Source organism: Myotis daubentonii, chromosome 12 (assembly GCF_963259705.1).
Source record: "Myotis daubentonii chromosome 12, mMyoDau2.1, whole genome shotgun sequence".
NCBI lineage: Eukaryota > Metazoa > Chordata > Mammalia > Chiroptera > Vespertilionidae > Myotis > Myotis daubentonii.
This window is the reverse complement of record NC_081851.1, coordinates 78,535,466-78,558,908: the sequence shown is the minus strand read 5'-3', so window position 1 is coordinate 78,558,908 and position 23,443 is coordinate 78,535,466. Positions and strand designations below refer to the sequence as shown.

Here is a 23,443-nt window from a genome sequence, read left to right as displayed (position 1 = left end):
TGTGCTGCCGCCAGAGGGGACGTCTACCGCGTCTGCAATTTGCTTTGAAACATACAAAGAGGAAGACGAGCCCGGTGAATCTGTGTGCGTGTGCCCTGTGCAACAATGAGCTCCATGGAGACCTGGCCAGCTGAGACTGCATGGTGTCAGACGACTAAATAAAGAATAAATGAATGAATGAATGAATGAATGAATGCCTGGGTGGCCAACCTGTCTTGCACAATTTAAAGTGTCTTTAAAATGCATGACACTTGAACGTGGACTGGGTGGTGGACGACATTGGTAAGCTTGTTAGGCGCGATGACAGCAGGAGAGCTAGGGACTCACAGGTCCATGTGTCAGTTGGAAATACGTCCTGAATTATGTTCGCGTGAACTGAGAAGACGTCTGAGATTTGCCTTAAGATGAAATAAAAATAAAGTGCGAGACAAGACGGGCGAGCACGATGGGCGGACCTGAAGGTGGACGGTGAGGACGCCACGGGCCTCACTCTGCTCTTGCTTCCTCTGCGCTGGCAAGTCCCCAGATAACGAAGTGCGAAGGCCCCCGGTCCCCTGGGCTCCTCCCGGCGGCCCGCCCCGGCCCAGCCCTGCAGAGCGGCTCGCCCTTCTGGCTCCCACCGAAAGCCGTCGCGCCAGCATGAAACCGGACGGCCAGCCCACGCGTGTCCCACTTCCCAGCCGCCCCGCCCGCGAGGAATGAGGACAGATGGGTCCTGCCCAGGGAGGACTCCCCGCTCAAGATCAGCACCAAACGCTGTCCCCGAGCAGCGGGCGGGCCAGGGTCTTAAACACGCAACTCCACGCCCTGTGAAAGGACCCCGAGGACCGGTAACTTGCCCAAGGTCACAGCAGAGGCAGAGCAGCGCCAGAACAAGCCACGTCTGAAGCCACGTGTGGGTCCCACTTCTCTCCCCCACGACGCCCCCCGAGGCCCCGATCGGTTTGTGAAGCACGTCATCTTCTGAACCTTGGAAATACTTCCCCCGCCTCCACCCACCAGCGCTCCTGCACACGGTGAGGCGGGTAAACTGTCAAACATGGACGTGGCCCGGACCAGCCACAAAGCTCATCAAGTCGCCGCGGGAACTCACGGCCCTGGGAAACGGGGAGCTCGCGGCGCTGGGGGAGCACCGCTGGCGGGAGGACGGCGATCTGGCCTCGCTGCCCGATGTGGGGGTTCAGGTCCGGAGTCAGAGCCGCTAACGGGCAGCGCCCATGCACTGGTACACACGTGTGTGCACGCCAGGGTGTGCATGTATATGCATATGTATCGCACATGCACAACGTGTGTATGTATGCACACACGCAGACACACCAGTATATGCACATGCATAGACACGCCTCTGTGTGTGTATTGGTATGTATGTGTATGTATACCTTACATATTTTAGATTAACATGCTGGTTTGTATCTGTATATTTATCTATCAATACACAAACACCAGTGTATGTGTGTGTGTGGCGGGGTGTATATACATACTAGTGTGATGTGTTGTATTTATGTCTGCATATGTGTCTATCGATATGTATATGCGTGTGTGTATATATTTGTATATATAGTATGCATGGTGTACATGCTTGCTGGTGTGCACTTATGTATGTGTTCACAGTACACACACATACACACACGCACGCACACACGCAGACTGCTGTTAGCTGGACCACACACCTCTAGGCCCAGTCCCCCTGAACTTCATGTGCAGCCCAGGAGGCAGGCTGACTCAGCAGCGCCACCTCCTGGTCACCTTGAGTTCCTGGCAGAACGGGATTGGCCACCAGCAGAAGGGGACACAGGCCACCGAGGGGGACCCAGGGAGAGGAGGCTCTGGCCCCGAGGCGGACTGGCCCCTCGGGGAGTCAGGGAGCTGGGCAGGAGGAGGGCTGAGCCCAGAGGGATAGGAAGTCTAGGACCCTGGGAGGCGGGAGGAGGCAGGCAGGGACCCCCGTGCCCGGCACCGGCCTTGAGCTTCTGCAGCTTGTGGGGGGGCCCTGTCTCACTCAGCCCCGCACCTGACCCCGTGGCCAGGCCGGGGAGGTGGATGGCAGCCCGGGGTGAGGGAGGGCAGCTGGACAGCAGCCGGGGGTGAGGGAGGTTTCCTGGCTGGTGAAGGGGGGCTGAGAGGTGACCTGGGAGAGTGGGGGGGAGGTGCCAGCGGCTGCCAGGAACGGGGGCGCAGGGGCGTGAGCCGGCCCTGAGGACCCGGAGAGGAGGGGAGTTTTACAAGAATCAAGCCAGGGAGCCAGACCTTGGGGTGTGGAAGGCGCCTCCGAGGGTGGCCGAGTGGAGCGGGTGGAGCAACCACAACAGCCAGCTCCACCAGCTCCCACAGCCGAGCCCCTCAGCCGCCCACGGGTGCTCAGCCACGAGCTCCGCCTCCCCGGCCACTCGCTCCCACCGGCTGCTCCCCAGTCCCGCCTCGCCTCAACGCACCTACTTTCTCCTCGGCCTTGGAGCCACCCAGGTGAGCCCCTCCTGTCCCTGAGACGCGCCCCGTCCTTCAGGGGAGCAGGGGGCTCCACCCCTCCGGGCCTTCCGCCCGCCTCCCCTCCGCCAGGCCGCTGGGCCACACCCCGGGAAATGGGACATCGCCGCCTACCTTGCCAGTTGCCGTGAGGGGTAGGGACAGCAACGCTGAACGCCTGGTGCAAAGATGGCTTCCAGGCACTGGGCCTTGGGCGTCAGCCCCAGCATGCCCTGGGAATCTCCTCATCAAACCAGGTGCCCGCCACCTGCTCCCAGCGGTCCGATCGAGCTCACCTGTGCGGGGTCAGGTGTCTGCTCGCCTCTCTGCCGTATGCTCAGGCCACACCAAACTCTCCGCAGTTGCCCAGAGCACCTCAGTGCTTCTTCCTGCCATGCTCTGTACACAGTTCGTCCATTCGGACTGCCCTTCCCCTGGTCTGATTGGAAAACTCCTACTCATCCTTCAAAACCCAGCTGAAATGTCTCACGTGTGAGCCCTTTCCCCACCCCCGCGTCCCCAGACTCCCCTTTGTCAGTTGTTATTACATCGGTAATAAGTATGATCACTTTTCTTTTTCCCCCCTCAATATATTTTTATTTATTTCAGAGAGGAAGGGAGAGGGAGAGATAGAAACATCAGTGATGAGAGAGAATCATGGATCAGCTGCCTCCTGCACGCCCCACACTGGGGATCGAGCCCACAACCCCAGCATGTGCCAGGACAGGGAATCGAACCGTGACCTCCTGGTCCATAGGTCGACGCTCACCCACTGAGCCACGCCGGCCGGGCTGTAAATTCTTTTCTTTTAGTGACTCTCTATTGTGAACTTTACAGTTCGCAGCGAGCATGTCTGCAACACAGCCTCGCCGGGGACGAATCATTAGCCCCACCCAGTTTTCTGTTTGCAGTGAAAGGGCCGAGCCTCAAGCGGCTGGAGCAGCTCGCCCGGTCCCACCGCTGACCAGGGCGGAGCCAGCACGAGGCCTTCGGGGGTCAGGGCTCCTATCCCATCACATCGGCCGGCGTAGCTCCCGAGACACAGCCAGTGGGGTCCACAGGTGTGGGTCCAGGTCCACGCCCGCTTCCTCGGCGCTGGGGAGGCGAGCAGGGGCGCCTGGGGCTGGCAGGCCGGGTGCCTGGGCGGCGGCTGGAGGAGAGAGTGTGTTGCTGGTAAGGAAGGCATGAGCCGCCTGGGTGCAGCGCTCGTGCCCACCAGCAGATGGTGCTGCTGCGCCATTCAGGCACCGCCTCTGCCCACAGCGGGCGGGCCTTAGAGGCGTTTCCTTGGCAGGTGAGTCTGAGGCTGTGGTTCGGAATCTGCAAAAGTCAGAACTCACGGACGCAGGAGCGAATGTGCAGGTGACCAGGTAAACGCACAGAGAGCGTGAAAGTCATACAGCGGCCGCTCCCTCCTCTTTGGGGAAAAAATATCCTTCCTACCTGGTCCGAGTTGACTTGCTAGAGCAGCGGTTCTCAGCCTTCCTGAGGCCGCGGCCCTTTCATACAGTCCCTCATGTGGTGGTGACCCCCAACCATAAAATTCTTTTCGTTGCTACTTCATCACTGTCATGTTGCTGCTGTTATGAATCGTCATGTAAATATCTGATATGCAGGATGTATTGTCATTGTGACAAATTGCACATCATTAAAGCATAGTGATTAATCACAAAAACAATATGTAATTATAGATGTGTTTTCCGAGGGTCTTAGGCGACCCCTGTGAAAGGGTCATTCCACCCCCAAAGGGGTCGCGACCCACAGGTTGAGAACCGCTGTGCTAGAGGGACTCAGTGTGCTGTGCTCTCTTGTTGCAAAAAAAAAAAAAAAAGTGCCAAACATATAGCGTTTAACCTGGAACAATTCTGTGTGCAGCAGGCCCTGTGCAGGGCCATTGAGACCCCAGTGCCTGGCCGCCTGGGCGTAACACAGGGTCCCCTCCAAGCACGCCGTAATCACAGCGCTGTGCTGCTGACACCCTATATCCGCGGTTCTCAACCTGTGGGTCGCGACCCCTTTGGCGGTCGAATGACCCTTTCACAGGGGTCGCCTGAGACCATCCTGCAGATCAGATATTTACATGACGATTCATCACAGTAGCAACATGACAGTGATGAAGTAGCAATGGAAATAATTTTATGGTTGGGTCACAACGTGAGGAACTGTATTTAAAGGGCCAGAAGATTGAGAACCACTCCCCTATATAATAAAAGCCTAATATGCTAAGTGTCCAGTCGACTGGTAGGCTGTTCAACCAATCAAAGCGTATTATGCTAATGATATGCTAAGGACGCTCAACCGCTCTCTATGACGTGCACTGACCACCAGGGGGCAGACAGCCGACCAGTGGACCAGTCACTGACCACCAAATTGTACATTTTTTACAACTTTCTGTGAATCTGTAATAATTACAAAGTTTTTTAAGTGTCCAGCCCACATTTCTGTCCTGAGCTCCAGGCTTATGCATCCAATCACGGTTCCCCGATGCAGACGCCTCCTCCGGCTTCCTCAAACTAGCAAGGCCCCGGGGGACCCCATCACCTCCCCTTCCTCACCAGCCCCCACCCGCTAGCTGCCCCTGGTTCCAGGGCTCCCCGGTCCCAGGCCTGTCCCCAGCCGGCAGTTTCATTAGCCTTTTCTTTTTTTTTTTTTTTTTTTTTTTAATATATTTTATTGATTTTTTACAGAGAGGAAGGTAGAGGGATAGAGAGCCAGAAACATCGATGAGAGAGAAACATCGATCAGCTGCCTCCTGCACGCCCCCTACTGGGGGTGTGCCCGCAGCCAAGGTACATGCCCTTGACCGGAATCGAACATGGGACCCTTGAGTCCACAGGCCGACGCTCTATCCACTGAGCCAAACCGGTTCTGGCTTCATTAGCCTTTTCACGCCAGCGGCAGCGCATCACCCCGCCCTCTGGGCTGGGCACTCGCTCAGGGTGGGCAGGGTGGGCGGTGGGCGGGCGGCTCTCTCCTCCACCTGCCTCTCAGGCTCCTCCAGGCCTCCAGGCTTCGACCTTGGGGTCTATCCTGGTCGGGCCGGCATAGCCCGGTTCCAGGTTCCAGCAGGAATTCCCTCCCCCTCCGGCCCCCCTCTGTGTCTGGTCAAATTCCTCATTTCCCACCCCAGCCCCACGCCCAGCTGACGGCTGCCCCGCCCGCCCCCAGCAAGAATCCTGCCCGAGCAGTCCAGCAGCCTCACCCCTCAGCCCTGACCGCTGACCCCTGCAGTTTCCTGGGGCAGTTCCCCCTCCCCTGGCCCCTCCCCGCCGGCAGGCCCGCTGGTCCCGGTCACTAGGGCTCTCTCCGAACTGAGCCCGATCGGCCCTGGGGTCCCTTCCCTGTGGGACTAGTTTCCAAGGACGATCTATTTTTCCTGCTGCCCTGGCCGCTCTGGGTTTCTCTGACAGCAGCCCGAGTCCACTTCTTTCCCGGAAACTTTGCATCCATAAGGCTGCGGAGCAAAGGGCAGCGGGGAGGCTGGGGAGAGTCAAGGCCTGTGACTTCAGACTGAGATAAGAGGCAACCCGACTGGCCCAACCCGACCCTCCGGTTCGCAGAGCCAGGTGGCTTCAGAGAGCAGCTGGCCCCTCCGCTGGCTCCGCCTTAGCCGCCCGGGGAGCCAGGCCTTCCCCGGGTTCTCCCTGGAGTTTGCTGTCTCTTCTGCAACCAACGGTGCCTGGAAACCACGCCTCACGGGCCCAACCAGGCGAGTTTGCTTCACAGAATGCAGGTGCCCGGTGACTGCAGCGCGGGGGGGTCTGGGCCCCGGACCACCCCCCGCCCCCACCCCCCACCCCCAGGCCCAGGCCCGCTCCTGCAGGGGCTCCCACCCCCTGGCTGCTCCCAGCAGGGTCCTCACTGGGCTGTTTCCTGCTGTCTGGCCTCTCTTGTCCCTTCATCTCCAAGGTCAGTGGAGGCAAACGGGTGTCTGACTTTGCAGCCGGGCGCGTCGCACCCCAGCGGCCCCATCGCTTGGATGCCCGCGGCCCCTCCAGGCCCCCAGCTCTTCCTGTGCAGAGTGAGGCCCACTGCGCCGCCCAGTGGCTGCTGGTGAGACCGTGAGGAGCGCCACGGGACGGACAAGCAGAGTTTTAGCTTAGAGCGCGGGACAGATGAGGGAACTGCAGGGCAAGCTGCCAACTGCAGAGAGAGGATGGCACCTCCGGCAGGTGTGGGGCACGGGGTGCAGAACTGACTCAACAGTGAGGTGAAGGCCGGGGGCTGCACTAGAAGGGGTCAATGGGCGGGGGACAGCTGTAATAAAGGGTGTCCCAAAATTCACGCAAGAAGTAATTTCTATAGAAAACACAGGTTTATAATTAAAAATTGTAAATTTTTTATTGATTCATAAAGTATACAGTATAGGGTTATGTATGGAATAGCATATCAGGTAAATGGCCTCCACGGCTTTGCTGGCACATACATGCTCTTTTGTTATTGCCTGAGCAGTCGCATTTTCGAAGAAGTATGGTCCAATGCCTCCAGCCCAAAATCTGCACCAAACAGCGACACGTTGTGGATGCATTTGTTTCTCAACAATCATTTGTGAATTTTCTGAATCTCAAATGCAACAATTTTGTCGATTAACCAAGCCATCAGGATGAAAATAAGCCTCATAGAAATTCAGCCACGTTTATGCAAAACGGTCATGGAAAATTTCAACAAAAGAGTGTGTATGTGCCAGCAAAGCTGTGGAGGTTATTTACCCGATATGCTATTCCATACATAACCCTATACTGTATACTTTATGAATCAATAAAAAATTTACAATTTTTAATTGTAAACCTGTGTTTTCTATCAAAATTACTTCTTGCGTGAATTTTGGGACACCCTTTACTTTCAACAATAAAGATAATTTAAAAAAAAAAAAAAAAAGAACTGATTGTTCCTTTTGCTTGTCCCAAATCAGGAGAAAAAAATCCTACCGTAAGTGGCCAACTTGGGGTGTGCCTCACCCACTAGAGCTGTGCTGACGTAGGGGTGCAGGGACCAGGGGGTCCCTCCTGAGGCCGCTCCCCGAGGCTGGGAGGGAAGGCAGGAGGGGCTGTCTCCACGGAATCACCCTCCCAAAGGCCCGCAGAACACAGGGGGCATCTGGTGACTGGTAGCGCAATGGCTTTAACTCGCTTTAGCAACCAGGCCAAGTTCCACGGACCAGTATAGGGGTGTCTGTTCCCCACACGATCGGAACCCCTAGCAAGGCAGCATAGATGTGGCGTCGGCTTCACAGGAGGCGGAACATGGGTGACGGTCGGTGTGGAGATCTCTCACGGTGGCCGGGCCCCAGCCTTTCCCTTCCAACTGGAACCCAAGACACGCGATGAAAGCAGACGATTCAATGGAGCGCCCACCCCACCCACCCCGCCACGGTGTGCAGGGCAGGCCTGGGGTGAAGCCTGGGGTGGAGTTGGCTGCACTGGCCCAGGTGCTGTGCTCCTGGGCGTGGGCCCCTGCCAGGGCTCAGGGAAGCCGGGCTCTGGTGGGGGGTGAGCACCGCCTCCAGGGGCAGCAGCCCTGTCCCTCCTGCTGGGGACTCGGTCACTTTACGACTCCTTCGGCAGCAGCACTAATGGTGTGTTTCAATGAATGAGCTTCGCCAGCAAGTCATCAATTAGCGCAACATTGCGTTTGATCGGCCCTCCCAGGAGGCCTGGCTCCGGCCGCCTCCCGCTTCCCGGGGGAGAGAGCGGAAGCAGCCAGCTCGGTCTCTGTGTCGCCGGCTCCTGCGGCCCATGCCCTCGGAGAGTTTCTAGAAGACCCGCGCCGAGCAGGCGTGGTCCACCCGCCGCCGCGCCTCGGCCGCGCTCACTGGGCCCAGAGCAGGCCTGGGCTCGGCCAGTGGGCGAAGCGGTGTCGGTGGTCACAGGCCTCACAGCGCGGTGGACAGACAGGGGGACACTGAGGATGCAGAGCGGGGAGCAGAAGGTGGAGGGGAGCCCAAGGGGCTGAGGGAGCAAAGAACAACCCCCACCGTCTGGGTGAAGGGAGGAGGGGCCCAGGAGCCCCCAGAGGAGCCCCCAGGAGGGGCGCCTGCTCCCGGACAGGCTGGTCTGAGGCGCGGCGGGGAGGGTCCCGGCACATGACGTGTGAGTCTCGGCCTCCGGACACGCAGGCGGCCCCCCTGCTCTTGTCCTGCCCCCTTCTCCTCCCACGTGGGGGACTTGGGAGCTGCCCCCAGGAAGAGACTCCTGAGCTCCTAATGAAACACGGAGCCCGGCCGGCCGGCCGGCCGGCTCAGCAGCTGAGCCTCGACCTCTGAGCCAGGAGGTCACGGTTCCACTCCCGTCAGGGCACAGGCCCGGTGGTGGGCTTGGTCCCCAGGGTGGGGACGTCCTGTGCAGGAGGCAGCCCATCCATGATTCTCTCTCATCATGGATGTTTCTATCTCTCCCTCCCCCTTCCTCTTTGATATCAATAAAAATATATTTTAAAAAAGGAAGGAAGGAGGGAGGGAGGAAAGAAGGAAGGAAGGAAGACTGCAACAAGTCCGTTTAGGACAGTGGTTCTCAACCTGTGGGTCGCCTAAGAACATCAGAAAACACACATATAATTACATATTGTTTTTGTGATTAATCCCTATCCTTTCATTATGTTCAACTTGTAACAATGAAAATCCATCCTGCATATCAGATATTTACATGACGATTCATAACAGTAGCAACATGACAGTGATGAAGTAGCCACGAAAACAATGTTATGGTTGGGGGTCACCACCACATGAGGGACTGTATGAAAGGGGCGCGGCGTTGGGAAGGTTGAGAACCGCTGGTCTAGAAGCACAGGGCCCCCAGGCCGAGCGAGAGGAGGTGGCTCAGCTGCTCCCAGCAGCCCCGTCACAGGGCTGCCGCCGTCTGCGAGCGATGACTTCCACACATCCAGACCCTGTTCCCGCTGGGGCCCGGCTGTGGAGAGAGGGGCTCTCCCAGGTGCTGCGCCCCCCGCCCCCCCAGGCGCGTGTTGAGATTTCAAAATACCACGTGAGCCCACAGGGTTGACTGCTCCCCCCACGGGCTGCACACTGAAGGTCCTTTGTTCCTGCCCAGTGACTCATGAGTGCCCTTTAAGAGAGGAGCAGCCGTGTTTTGATGGGGAAATACATAAAGAATGCGGTGCGTTTTTCCCAACAGCCCTCAGGCCGTGCAGTTCAGGCGAACCCGCCAAGCGCAGGGCTGACCTTCCCCGCCAGGGCCTGGCCCGTGGGCGAGGGACACGCTGACCGGCGGGCAAGGCAGGCGGCGTTCCCAGGCGGTCAGCCCTCCCGTTGGAAAAGGGGTTTCCTGGTTCTAGAACATGCTGCTCTGGTGCCCTCGCGCCCGGCAGCAGCGCACGTCGTAATCGTGAGAAGGTGACGTGCGCTCACATAGCGCTGGCCGAGTGCGGGCCCGGTCTGCCCGCAGGCGCTCCTTCCGTTCTCACGGCTTTCCTCCTGAAGGACAGAGGCCCAGAGGGGGTCAGAGGCACAGAGAACGGCACAGCCGGAGTGCCGGCCAGGTGTCCGGCGACGGGGCCTGGGCTCTGCGTGGTGCGGGGGGAGCCGCTCTCCCCTTCCCTCGCTGTGGGCTCCAGGCCGGCTGCCCTGCTCTGCACCTTCAGGGCGAGGCCCCGCCTGTGGTCCCAGGAGCAGCCCTGGGAGTGGGCCCTCGTCAGCATGAACAGGAAAAAACAAGGTGCTCGCAGATTAAAACCCTACTTCTAGCCCGGCCGGCGGGGCTCAGCGGTGGAGCATCGGCCTATGAACCAGGGTTTTGATTCCCGGTCAGGACACAGGCCCGGGTTGTGGGCTCGATCCCCAGTGTGGGGCGTGCAGGAGGCGGCCGACCCGTGATTCTCTCTCATCATGGATGTTTCTCTCTCTCCCTCTCCCCTCCCCGCTGAGATCAGTAAAAATATTTTTTAAAAACTGTAAACGGTGGACGAGCATTTGACAACCGTGTGGCTGTGGGGATAGCAGCTCTCGGACGAGAACTCGGGACCATCCCAGGATGAGTTAAGGACAAAGACAGTGCGTGTTGGGGCCTGAAGGGTGGGACTGACGACTTCGGTCCGGGTGCGCGTGCGCCGGTGGGGAAGCGGGAACCACGTCCCCCGAGGCAGGGCCTGTCACTCAGGAAAGAGACGGGCCTGGGCTCAGGCGGCTCAAACGTCATCATCTCGCAGCAGCGAGCAGAAGGCAACGGTGCAGCCTCCGAAACCGCGTCCCTGGACGGTAGACGGAGCCATTAGCACGTCCTTGGCCAAGACCTTGGCGGGCTCCGTGGCTGCCTCCCGGCTCGGCTGTCCCACCGCAGGGCCCGACCTGACCTCCTCAGGGCCCAGGGCCAGGACCAGCCTGTCCCCCTTTCCTGAATGGAGCGCCCCAAGGTCACACAAGCCCCAAGGGCTCTGTCATGAGGTCTCGGTGCACCCTCACCCGCTCCCGCCCGGGGTGGGGGGGATGGAGTCTGTCGCAGGACCCGCTCTGATGCCTGACACGCTGTAGGCGCCCAGGCTGGTGGGAAGCCAGCCATCTGCCTTTCCGGCTGCTGCCAGGGGAGGTGCGGCACATTTAATTCCCCGGGAAGATGAAATCAGACATCGCTCCGGCTCCTGGGTGCGGCTCTGCTCATCCGACGCCCCGGCCTCGGGCCTGTGCAGCGCGTGGCCTCCATCGGCCTCTGAACCCGCTGGCCGCTGGGCGGGAGCCTGGTTCCAAGCCCAGTCCCAACGCCACGTCCTCCCGGCGCCGTCTCGGGCCTGGCATCACTCAGAGGTGCTCTCTCCTGCCCCTCACCCCGGAAACGTGGGGCACCCCCGGGGCTGCTTGTCCTGCTCATGTCCTGCAGGTTTTGCCTCCCCTGGAAGGGCTGGCGTCCCTGGGGGAGGCGCCCAGGCCGGAAGCCCAGTGCAGCCGCGTCCTACACGCGCACCGGGCCTCACCCTCCCAGTCTGGGCGACGGGAATAACAGGGCGCACAGCAGGGCTTTCGTGAGGGCATCGCCCGGGGCAGGTGAACGGCAAACCGCTCGGCCCACAATAAGAGGCTCCGCACGTAGGCTGAGTGAGTGGACACAGGACGGACGGATGGAGGGATTTCCGTTCTCACCAGCGGGGTTTCCCTTGTCACCGCAGCAGAGCGCTGGCGGCTTGCGAGATCCCACGGTGGCGCAGACCCGGCTTCCAGAAAACCCAGCCTGGTCTTCGCTCAGATCATCCAACGGGCAGCTGCTGAGCTGCTCACGCAGGACGCACCGATGACCAGCCAGCCGCGCCTCCCGCTGCCTCGCAAAGCCCACCCTTCGAGCTGACCACAGCCGCACAGAGGTGGCAAAGGCACTGACCCCTCCAGACACGGTGTCAGCGCCCCCCCCCCCCCGCTAAGAACGCCTAATAAATGCGAGAGGAAGGGTCCAACCTCCACGCCGCACACCTGCCCTGAGCTCAGTGAGGCCAAGGTTAATGTAGACCTCCTGCAGCCTCGGCCCCAGCCAGGTGCGAAGTCAGGGCTCCACCATCCCAGGGTGTGGGGGCTGCTGTAGAGTTCTCCTCCTCCTCCTCCTCCTCCTCCTCCTCCTCCTCCTCCTCCTCCTCCTCCTCCTCCTCCTCCTCTTCCTTCTCCTTCTTCTTAATATATTTGTATCAGTTTCAGAGAGGATGGGAGAGGGAGATAGAAATATCTAGGTTGAGAGAATCATGGATCGGCTGCCTCCTGCAGGCCCCCATTGGAGACGGAGCCCGCACAGGGCCTGGCACTCAGCGCCCCGTCCGTGGACACCCCAAAGGGCTTTGAATCTCCTCCCTGGGCGCGCGTGGACCCGAGGGCCTCCCGGCTCTGCCACGGCGATGTCCCGCTCACCACCAGCAATGTTTGCTTCTAGTTTTTCTTCGAAGCCTGGGAGCGGCTTCTTGGACGTGGCAGGGACCCGTCCACCACACCAAGGGGTCGGCATTCGCTCGGCTCTGCGCACCGTCACGCAGGCCCAGCCCTTCCAAGGAGGAGCTGGCAAACGCTCCTGGACACAGATTTATCGGCCCAACGGCCCGGCCCGGACTCCCTCCCCGCCTACCCTGCCCACAGCCCCCGCCCCAGCCCAACAGCCCGGCCCGGACCCCCGCTGCGAGTGTGGACTCCCTCCTCGGGAGGGAGCCGGGGCCGCCTCTCCCACTCCAGCCCAGCAACCTGCTCAGTCCCAGCTGGAGCCCGTCAGCGGGCGCCCAGGCTGAGCCGCCCTGACAGCGTCAGTGAGCAGCTCCAGGGACCAAAACAGTCGGGCGAGAAATGTCGGAAGGCAGCACAGGGCTGGGGTGAATAACAGGAAGAAATGTGTTTTTCTTCTATGTTTTCACTCCACGTGGGGACTTTGCTCCCTGAGAGGCATTCAAAAGGCCTTCTTTGGCCGTTAAAAACATAAACGAAAGGCACAAAGAAAGGTTTCCCTGTGGTAGGCTTGCACTGGGTGTTCAGGGGTGGGACGTAAAACGTCTGACTAATAACATCGTTACTATTATGTGCCAAGTACTTCACCTAAATAGTCTCCAGGGTTCCTTTGTTTTGGTTTGGTTTTTAAATATGTTTTTATTGTTTTGGTTTTTTTTGTTTTTGTTTTTGTTTTTTTTCAGAGAGAGAGGGAGAGGGCTAGAAACATTGATGAAAGAGCAATATCATTGGCTGCCTCCCACGTGTACTCCACTGGGGTTCGAACCCACAACCCGGGCATGTGCCCTGAGCATAATCTCCAGTTCTTAGAACGGCCCTGCCAGAGACGTGGCCACGCCCCCTCCCCGGGTCTCATCTTCCCGGGGGAGATGCTCCCAGAAAAACTTGCTCCCGGTGATGGTTAGAAGGTGGCAGAGCCAGGATTTGAACTCTGGACTCCAAACCCTAGAAGTCACTCTTTTTTTTTGTCTTCAACACTTTTATAACACCAATTCATGTTTTGTTTTGCAACAGCTTTATTGAACTATAATTCACATACTATACAGCTCAACCATTTAATAATCCACAGACCATACAATGCAACCATTGAACATGTACAATTCCATGTTTGGGTTTTTTAAGCATATTCTCAGAGTGGTGCGACCTTCACCTCGGTCAGTGTTAGAACATCACCCCAGATAGAAACCCCAAGACCCTTCCATGATGCTGCCCTATTCCCACATCCCCTCCCCAGCCCCAAGCAACCAGTAATCGACCTCTGTCTTTATAGACTTGCATATTCTGGGTATTTCATAGCGATGGGATCGTACACAGGTGGCCTCTGGGCCTGGCTTCTTTCACTTAGCAAAGTATTTTCCAGGCTCGCCACTGTTGCAGCCCATGTCAACACCTCATTCCTTCTCTGGCTGCGTAACGGGGTTGTTTTATGGATCGGATTGTGTCCCGCCCCCCAAATTCCTGTGTTGAAATCCTAACCCATAAATCCCAGAATGGGACTTTACTTGGAAACAGGACCATTCCAGGCCTCATTCCTGGCTCACCAGGCCCCACAGGGCCGGCCGAGCACCGTGGAGACCAGGAGACACGAGATTCTCCGAGAACCCTCGGGAGAGACGCCAGGGAGGGCGGGTGTGGGGTTGGTCCTGCAAGGTGACCAGGGCTTGACGGGTGGGCAGAAGCAGGGTGCCAGGCGGGGCCTGGCGATGAGGAAATACTCGCTGTGGTTGGTGAACACTGAGTCGGGGTGTGGGAGCAGGGCTGCGGGCTGAGGGGCTGGCGCCGGGAAGGACCGCGGGGCCCGGTGCCACGTGTCCTCTCGGACTCAGAGGGGAGGTCGAGGCAGAGAAGGCCTCCAGCTCACTTAGCACCAGGGGCTGCGGGAGGGGAATGAGCAGCCGAGGGACCATGTTCCGTGTGGGGGCCGTTCAGTGTCGCAGCCTCCCAGCCTTGCCACCAAGGGCGACATAAAGGAACGCAGGGGTGTGGCCGTGAGCCGATAAGACCGTGCGAACACTCAGGTGACAGGTCATGTCGTTCTCGTGTGTCACGAATCATCTTCTTTTGGTTTTTGTTCGGCCACGAAGAGAAAGCCAGAGTCCTTCTTAGTAGATGAGGCCGGGGTCTCCAGAAGGCGGAGAAGCAGCCCTGGAAGCAGCTGGGGAGGGCCGGGGACAGAGGCGGCCTGGGGAGGGCCGGGGACAGAGGCGGCCTGGGGAGGGCCGGGGACAGAGGCGGCCTGGGGAGGGCCGGGGACACAGGCGGCCTGGGGAGGGCCGGGGACACAGGCGGCCTGGGGAGGGCCGGGGACACAGGCAGCCTGGCCGAGGAGGGTCCTCCTGCCCAGGCCGGGGGGGAGGGGGGGTGCGGGGGGAGGGCTTCAGCGCAGGGATGAGGTGTCTGATGAGGCAGAGTGAGCGCTATGCCGGGCTCCTACGAAACCCAAGGACGGGTCTAATCCAGGGCAGACAGGGCTGGACTCCAGAACAGAGATTATTGCCAGCTCCGTCCACAGCTTTGGCCGAACCTACTTACACTGAGGGCTACTCACACCACTTGTTTGCTCTTCACTGAAGCGGACCCGCCCTCCGTCTGCACTTTCTGTGTTGTCCTAGCACTTGGGAAGAACAGATGGCATTTTCTGAATCAGCCTAAGATTTTTATGAACGCACGTCGCCTCTGCGTGCATAGTCCACTGTGTGGAGGTTCAGTTAGATCCGGGTCTTATCGCAGGAGCGTGACTCAGAGCGGGAAGGTCTCCGCCCTGCCTCTGGGAGGTGGGTTACACTCGGCAGGGGGTGGTAAATGTTTAACCACCTGCTCCCTGAAGGACAAACATACGTTTATTTTGTGTTAACTTCATTCTATGAAGAATGTATAGCAGCCCGTTTATAATCACAAATTATACACTATTTGTTTTTTTTTTAATTTCAGAGAGAAAAGGAGAGGGAGGGAGAGATAGAAACATCAATGGTGAGAAAGAATCATTGATCGGCTGCCTCCTGCACGCCTCCTACTGGGGATCGAGCCTGCAACCCAGGCAGGTGCCCTTGACCGGAATCGAACCTGGGACCCTTCAGTCCATAGGCCGACGCTCTACCCACTGAGCCAAACATGCTAGGGCTATGAACTATTCTTTATTGATACTCCATACAGCTAATTGCCTTTCCCAAGCGCTCTTGTTGATTTTTGCTGAGCTCTTGTATTCATAGTCAATTGGTGTTTGCATTTCAACTGCGATTTGACAAAATAAAACTATGAATAAATGCTTGATTACAATCCAGTTCGTCAAAGAAGTGGCTGCCGTCATTGACAAACGAGTGTAGTTCCGAGTGTGAATGTTGGCTGATGTTTTGTTTACGTTAGTGGGCAAGATAAAAATGAAGTTGTAAAGACGGATGCTGTATGTGCAACTCATCTGTCGATGACATGAGCCACCTCTTTGCTGAATCACATGAGTTTGCAAATACCGAAAGGATATCCCCTCAGGTATCTTCCATTCACAACGGAAAGGCTACAGACATGACACACAGCTGGTCTCATCGGCATGAACATTTTCTCTGTCACTTAGGTTTAGGCAATCAACACAACAATAAAATAAAACAATCAAGTTGAGCACTTGCCCATTTCTGTGGTGTAAACACCCCCGACACGGACGCCCAGAACGCCCAGTGGGGAAGAGATGTGCACAGCACATGATTGTGGTAGCATTTCCAGCTGCAGTCGACGGTTTGCAAAACCCCTGACAATCTAACAGTCGGTTTTCTGGCATCGGTTCGAGCTGGCTCTGGCACACCGCAGGTCACACCTCACTTTCCTAGAACGGAGGGTGTCACCTGAAGAACTGGCTTTGTTAAAACAAACGAAAATAAACAAACAGACCTCCAGGATCTTAAGGTGAAGTGAGCTGTAAGTAAAGCAGCGTGTCATCTAAATCTACCGGCTTTTAAAAAAATGACGACATCCTCAAATATTAGCTTTTTTGAGAATTAGCTTTAACGGTCACCTAAGACATCCTCATTGTCAAGTGCCGCGGCCCAGTGGTTAGATTCTCAGCAGTAACAGGGCCTTCGTGCCCAAACTCACATACACGGTGGACCAGGAATCGCAGGTGCCAGGGCCGGAAGGAGCCTTTGAAATCAGCTGGGCCAATGTCTTCCGTTGGAGGCCAGAGAGGTTATTTTACTTCTCCAAAGTCACAGACAAGCAAAGCCGGCAACAGAACCTAAGCCCTCGTTTGTAAAACAGTTGCTGCTATATTAACCCCCCCAACCCAACCCCCCCAAAGTGCCAAGGGCGGGGCACTGTGGCAAATGTACTCAAACTGCTCTCGCTTTGGGGATAAGCGAGTCCCTTCAGCAAGTCTGTTTTGGGGAGAGTACTGGGTGAGCCGTGGAAAAGCTACTTCCGGTTATGCTTGCCTGCTTGCATCGTGAGGGTTGTCCCGTGCTTGGATTTGTGGGTTTTGTTCTGTTTTTCTATTTCATTACACTGTCCCCCAGAGTTCTTTTCAGGCACAGATGTTCATTCCAAGAGTAATCGTTGACAAGCGAAGGGCAAGGGGACTGGGTGAGTCCGGCGTGAAGCCAGCCCTCCCTCAAGCTCACGTCAGAGATAAGAACATATTTCTCACACTTTGATCGGAGCGTGAGAAGCTGGGGTTCTTGGGAGGCGCAGGAGGCAGAGGATGCCTTTGGAAGACGGGCTGTTGGCCAGTCTCGGGGGGCCGCTGAGTTCCTGTTTGAGAGGAGATGTTTTCCCTCTCCCCTGGAGGTGACCAGCCTGAAACACCAGGCTTCTTCCGTTCATTTTTTTTTTCTTAAAAAATAAGACAAGTCCACAGCCTCATGTCTAAAACCTCTGGAGCCAGATGTGTGTGGAATTCTGGATGTTTCAGATGTTTAAACAGGTCATGCAGCAAACATACTAGATAATCTGTTGCGTCACCCCCGTGGGGCCTGGGGCAAGACTCCATCATCAAGCACATTTATATTTTGTGGCAAAACATAAATATTCATGAGAAGTGGGGTAAACAAGACTATAAATAGCCTCACATCAGTTCATTTCAGGTCAAGTTGACCACTGCAGGAGTCAAATTTTAAGCTTCAGATGATTAAGGCTGGTGAGACTGCAATGTTCTGAATAAGGGTGTAGGTACAGGCCTGACACGGCATTATCAGCAGTCTTCTTTCTATGCATTAAAAAATGTGTGTTTCTGTGTGTGTAATGTTTTCTTGACCCATGTTCAACTTTAAGTTTATTATTATTTCCTGGAAACTACTTATTCGCGTTATATATATGTATTTAAATATATTTTTATGGATTTCAGAGAGGAAGGGAGAGGGAGAGAGGGTTAGAAACATCAATGATGAGAATCACTGATGGGCTGCCTCCTGCACGCCCCCTACTGGGGACCGAGCCCACAACCCCGGCATGTGCCCTGACAAGGAATCAAATCGTGACCTCCTGGTTCATAGGTTGTTGCTAAACCACGAGCACATGGGCTGGGCTATTCGCATTATATTAACGTCAGGGACACATTAGCCGTGTTTTGTTCTGATCTTGCTTTATTTCGGCTTCTGCCCTGGGCGGGGTCTTCTGAGACTCTTGGGGGTGACGGGAGGAATAAACTGTTCTATTTGTACTCGGCTGTCCTCTTTGCATCAGCCATGCGGAGGGCCTGGTCATGACCGCCTCCCTGCCAGCTTCGCTTCCACTTGTAAAATGCCGTGCGGCTTTGCAATCTTATTTTTGTGGCTACTAACGGGAGGACCTTCAGTCCCTGTTAAGTTATACAGTGGGGCCTTGACTTATGAGTTTAATTCGTTCCAAGACCGAGCTCATTAAGGAGCTCGTTAACTCAAATCACTCTGTCAACTCAATGCAAAAAATCTGGCGAGAGACAGCTGGTCTCTCAAAAAACTCATTAGTCGGAACACTCTCGTAAGTCAAGGCCCCACTGTATTAAACCAGAAAAAAACGAGCTGCACATACAGACAGAACAGGAGAAAACTCCAAGGCTAACTTCGTCCTGGCATACAGAAGTCTTGATCAGTCTGGCTACTGCTGAGAAAAATAGTCCTCTCTCCTCTTAAATCCTCAGAGCCTGACAGACACTCGTCCTCCATAAAATAGGACTTGAAAAATTAGCCGGGACATTCTGCAACGTCAGTGAGCAACAGCAACGCCTGTGGCTGCAAAGCCAGCAAGGCAGGGCCAGTCTGGCCGGAGCAGGAGAGGATGTATTCACGTAAAGAATACATACAGGCTTGCATTGCAGCAAGTTGCAAAGACAGAAAACCATCAAAGACACTAAAAAGAGGGGTGTGTGGGGGAGAGCTACACATACAGGGAGGATAAAAGAAGAAATGCTACAGGTTTTCAACTGGTAACTTACCGCCTAGTGTAGTCATAGAAGCGACCCACGGACACAGCTATTGCAGAAAGCGAAATTTCACAGGCAACGCCACTAACATACCAGAGGCCATACATCACGTCTGACCCAGGCTGCCACCTCCTAGAGCGAATTCTCACATGGGAGCTTAAAAAAGAGTCTGTGACCGGCCCACTGTCCTGCGGCCACGGCCACGGTTTGTCTGACGTCTTGAATTTCCAGTGTCTCTCACACTTCCTCCTTTTCAGATGCACAAAAGGTTTTTGTCAAGTCTCTCTCGGCTTTATGGCTGGCAGCTACAGAGACCATGCCGCAGGCCGTGTGGAGTTATAGGGTGTGATTGTCGTTGGCTAATGTCTGCAGAGCTTCTGGATTTTTAGAAAAAACTGAGAGCTGTTATATGAAAACCTGTAGGGGATGAGATTTGCCCGCTATGGCTGCCCACTCTCTCCGGAACGGTATGGAAAAGCTCCCGGATTCAGGTACCTTACAGGGGCGGGCACCGGCCTAGGACCCTAAAGCCAAGTAACCAAGTAACCAAGAATGACCTATACTTGCATTAGCTCAGGAATGCGACTAGGACGGCTGCTGGGGGTCAGGGGGACGGGTTTGAACCCTCACTGGGCCGCTCTCCGGGGCCCTGGGGTCCTGGTCTTCTATAGGAAACCAACTCCCACCTCCTGACCTGGTCCTAGGCCACTGGTTCTCAGACTGTGGGTCGCGACCCCTTTGGGGGTCCAACGACCCTTTCACAGGGGTCGCCTAAGACCGTCAGAAAACACATATATAATTACATATTGTTTTTGTGATTAGTCACTATGCTTTAATTATGTTGTTTGTAACAATGAAAAGACATCTTGCATATCAGATATTTACATGACGATTCACAATAGTAGCAAAATTACAGCTATGAAGTAGCCACGAAAATAATTTTATGGTTGGGGGTCACCCCATGAGGAACTGTATTAAAGGGTCGCGGCACTAGGAAGGTTGAGAACCACTGTCCTAGGCCATGAGGCCTGGGAGTGTGCACTGAGCAGAACCGCCCTCGTAGGCGGTCGGTTCCTGTTGCTGTTACAGAACCACAGCCAGACTCGGGCGACGGGGGCACTGGTCACGCGAAGTGCGCGCCCGGGGCGGAGCGCACCGTCCGGTAGGGGGCGAGCGCCTCACACTTTCTCCCTCGCGGGCCGGGGGCCGGGCGGGCCTGGCGGCTGGGGGGGTGGGGGGGCGCGGAGAGGCTCCAGGACGGGCGGGGGGAGGGCCGGGGCGGTGGCTGGGGCGGGGCCTGACCGGGTGGCCGAGCGCATCCTGCGCGCGCCCCGCGGGGCCGGGAGGGGTTGGCGCCTGGGACCTGCCCGCCTGGGGGAGCCCCGCGGGGCGCGTCGTCGAACCCCAGCAGCCGGCGCGGGGTCCGAACGCCGAGACAATGCGGGGCGCGGCGCAGGGCGAGCGGTCGGCGGGCCGGACGCGCGCCGCCGGCTTCCTGCGGACCCGGCTCCCCGGTGGCGGCGGCGGCGGCGGCGGCGAGCGCGCGGATTGGCCGCCCGGCCCTCGGCGCCGCCCCGCCCCGCGCCCCGCCGGCCGCCGCCCCCGGCCCGGGCCCGCCCCTCTCCGTCGGACGCGCTCGGGGCCCGCGGCTGGGTGGCGGGCACTTCCCGCCGGCTCTGCGCGTCCGCCCGGGGGCTCGCTCGGCAGCGCAGGCGGCGGCGGCGGCGGCGGAGCGCTCGGCGCGGCGGGCGGACGGGCCGGGCCCGAGCTGCGCGGGGCTGCGCGCGCCGCCCCTGCTCCCGCCGCCCGGGCCCGCGGCCGGCCCTGCTGCGCCCTGCGGCGGCCCCCGCGGCGGCTCCCGGGGCTCCGGCGGCCCGCGCCCCGGTGCGTCCCTTTGTCCGCGGACCGGGCGGGCGGCGAGGGCGGCGTCCGAGGGGCCGCAGGAGGGAGCCCGGCGGCGGCGGAGCGGCCCCTGCCCGGCGGCCGGCCGCGCGCGCCGCGGCGATGCCGGACCAGATCTCCGTGTCGGAATTCGTGGCCGAGACCCATGAGGACTACAAGGCGCCCACGGCCTCGAGCTTCACCACGCGCACGGCGCAGTGCCGCCACACCGTGGCCGCCATCGAGGAGGTGAGCGCGCGCCCTGCCCCCGGCCCCGCCCGCGGCCCCCTCCCGGGTCCCGGGAAAGTTTCTTCCCTCCGATCCGGACGCGGCCGGGCTCCCCGCGCCCGAAACAGGAGCCCTTTGTTCCGTGGAGGGGGCTCGGCGGACCGGGCCGATGGCCACCTGGGGCCTCTTCTAGGGACCCCGCCCCGCCCCCACTTCCCTCGCGGGGCCCCGGCCCGCGGGTTCCCGGACCCGCCCAACTTGGGCCCGAAGGCTGGCTGGGCGGTGGGCGGGGAACGGGGCCGGGGTCCTGGCTCGCCCGCCCTCCCGGCGCGCCGCCTCCCGACTGGTTGGAGGAGCGCGTCCGCCGGCAGCCGGTCCCGCGGGGCAGGTGTGCGCCGCGCGCCCCTGGCCGCCTCTGCGGGGAGCTGGCCGCCCCGGAAAGGTGTGCGCGGCGCCCGGAGAGGGTGCGGGGCGCTGCGCGGAGGCCGGGCTGCTGATCCCCGGGCCTGGGTCGCCGCCCCGGCTACCTGCGTCTCACCTGCCACCTCCGGCCTGGAAAGGCCTGGTTCGGTTAAGGCGCAAAGTCATCGCGCCGAGCGCTCACGGCTCAGCCCGCCACATCCTGCGGGGGGGACGCGGGGGCGAAGCCGGCTCCGGCCGACCAAGCCTCGGGCGGTGTGGGCAGGGCCGGGGCGGGGAGCGCAGGGCCGCCGCCGACTGGTTTGGGGCCGCTTGTGACCTCGCTGCCCCCCTTTCCCTGCCGCACCCTGAGGGACTAGTCCTGCGTCCCTCCCAGGCCGCGATGCGGGTCAAGTGGCCGGCGCTCCGCTTGGCTCCCGATGGGGAACCGGCTGACCAGCCAGACGTGCGCCCATATTGACTGGAGATGATGAAGTTTCTCTCGGCCGGAATGTCAAGTTCCAGTCCTAAAATGAGGGTGTTGTAGGTGTTTTAGGTTCTAAAATTTAGAAGATGTCTGGACCGGAGGGCGGGAGGGAGGCCACCGGAGAGCTTGAAGTTAGGCGATGGCATTCCTTGCTTTGGTCCTTGGAACAAAGCCTTTGCTGTTAGGAATTGCTTGGGGGGTGGGGGGTGGAAATCCGGAATGTTTCTCTTGATCGAGTTTTTTTCTCTCTGTAGACACAGTCAATAACAGGCTAAATCAAAAGTAACAGATTCAGCACTCTGCCTGTTGGAAGTGTAGCCAGGGCGTCCTCCCAGTCTCCCTCTCCCCCACCCCCTTTTTTTCTGCAGAGGAGACCCGCTTGCAAACCTTATTTAATCACAGTGAGTCCTGGGATCCCACTTTGCCTAATTCTGCCCGAATCAGCGAGGCTTAAAAATAATGCCTTCAGATGAGGCGGATGGGAGGGCCTCGAGAAGTCGTGTCCCCCCCCCCCCCCCCCAAGTGCTGGGCAAGAGAAACATGTTCATCATGTTTTGAAAATACACCATTAATAATGTTAATGGAATGATTGCAACCAAAAAGGAAGCGGGCTGTTTCTTAAGGGACGGAGCTCCGTGCCCAGGGCCTTCAGAAAGGCCTGACCGTGTGGAGAGTTCCGTGTCTTTTCCCCGCTGCAGAGTCAGCTGAATATTAACGTGCAGATGCGGGAAAGCTGGGGAGGTAGGAATTGCTCCGAAGACGGGCACAGCCTTTCTCTGGTTCCTTTTCGTCTCCAGCGTGTCAGCCCAAAGCTCTTTCCCCAGCTGCTCAGGAGCCGGCTGGAGCTCAGGGACTGAGCAGATTAGAGGGACGGGATTCCGTCATTTTATTAAACTGCAGGCTCGCTCCGCGTGGCCCTCGATGCCCAAGAACGTTAACGTCTCGCTCAAACCGGTTTGGCTCCGGATAGAGCGTCGGCCTGCAGACTGAAGGGTCCCAGGTTCGATTCCAGTCAAGGGCATGTACCTTGGTTTCGGGCACATCCCCAGTAGGAGATGTGCAGGAGGCAGCTGATCAATGTTTCTCTCTCATCGATGTTTCTACCTCTCTATCCCTCTCCCTTCCTCTCTGTAAAAAAATCAATAAAATATATATATTTTTAAAAAAGGCCCTGACCGGTTTGGCTCAGTGGATAGAGCGTCAGCCTGCGGACTGAAGGGTCCCAGATTCGATTCCGGTCAAGGGCATATACTTGGTTGAGGGCACATCCCCAGTGGGGAGTGTGCAGGAGGCAGCTGGTCGATGTCTCTCTCTCATCGATGTTTCTAACTCTATCCTTCTCCCTTCCTCTCTGTAAAAAAGCAATAAAATATATATATTTTAAAACAAGAACATTAACGTCTCAGATATGAGAAGGTGGAACTCCTGGAACTCAGCGCAGGTTTGTCCGATGTGAAGCAGGTCCAGTCTGCATCCTGGGAGGGGGGCCCCTGTGAGCTGGATTTAGGAGAGCGAGATTTGCAAGTGGTTAACTTTTGAGAGGAGTCACCGTGGACTCATTTAAATAATGCCCTTTCCACGGTGTTTACCAAAACCTGGCCTGTTTATGGTTTTACTGCCCAGGGATGCCCACAGACTTTGGTTTTTATCTACTTTTGCTACTGAAGAGAGGCATGAGAATGGGTAT

General features: G+C 57.9%; 1 protein-coding gene and 1 long non-coding RNA gene across 9 annotated transcripts in view; one reads left to right on the top strand and one right to left on the bottom strand.

Moving 5' to 3' along the window:
• Positions 1-14,752: 14,752 nt before the first annotated feature.
• LOC132213662 (uncharacterized) lies at positions 14,753-21,597 on the bottom strand. The gene is made up of 3 exons (XR_009448045.1): positions 21,409-21,597; positions 15,996-16,193; positions 14,753-15,196 (listed from the first exon to the last, which is right to left on the bottom strand). It is a non-coding gene; the product is annotated as an uncharacterized LOC132213662 (long non-coding RNA).
• The window catches only part of ASAP2 (ArfGAP with SH3 domain, ankyrin repeat and PH domain 2), a 91,459-nt gene continuing 88,395 nt past the window's right edge, over positions 20,380-23,443 (top strand). For 4 of the 8 annotated variants that reach the window (XM_059660574.1, XM_059660572.1, XM_059660570.1 and 1 more), the window contains exon 1: positions 20,381-20,891. In XM_059660574.1, coding sequence (XP_059516557.1) covers positions 20,766-20,891 — 126 coding nt within the window. In that variant the 5' untranslated portion in view covers positions 20,381-20,765. Of the gene's footprint in view, positions 20,892-23,443 lie in introns of all 8 variants that reach the window. The other 4 variants (XM_059660573.1, XM_059660571.1, XM_059660569.1 and 1 more) reach the window with 3 other exon arrangements.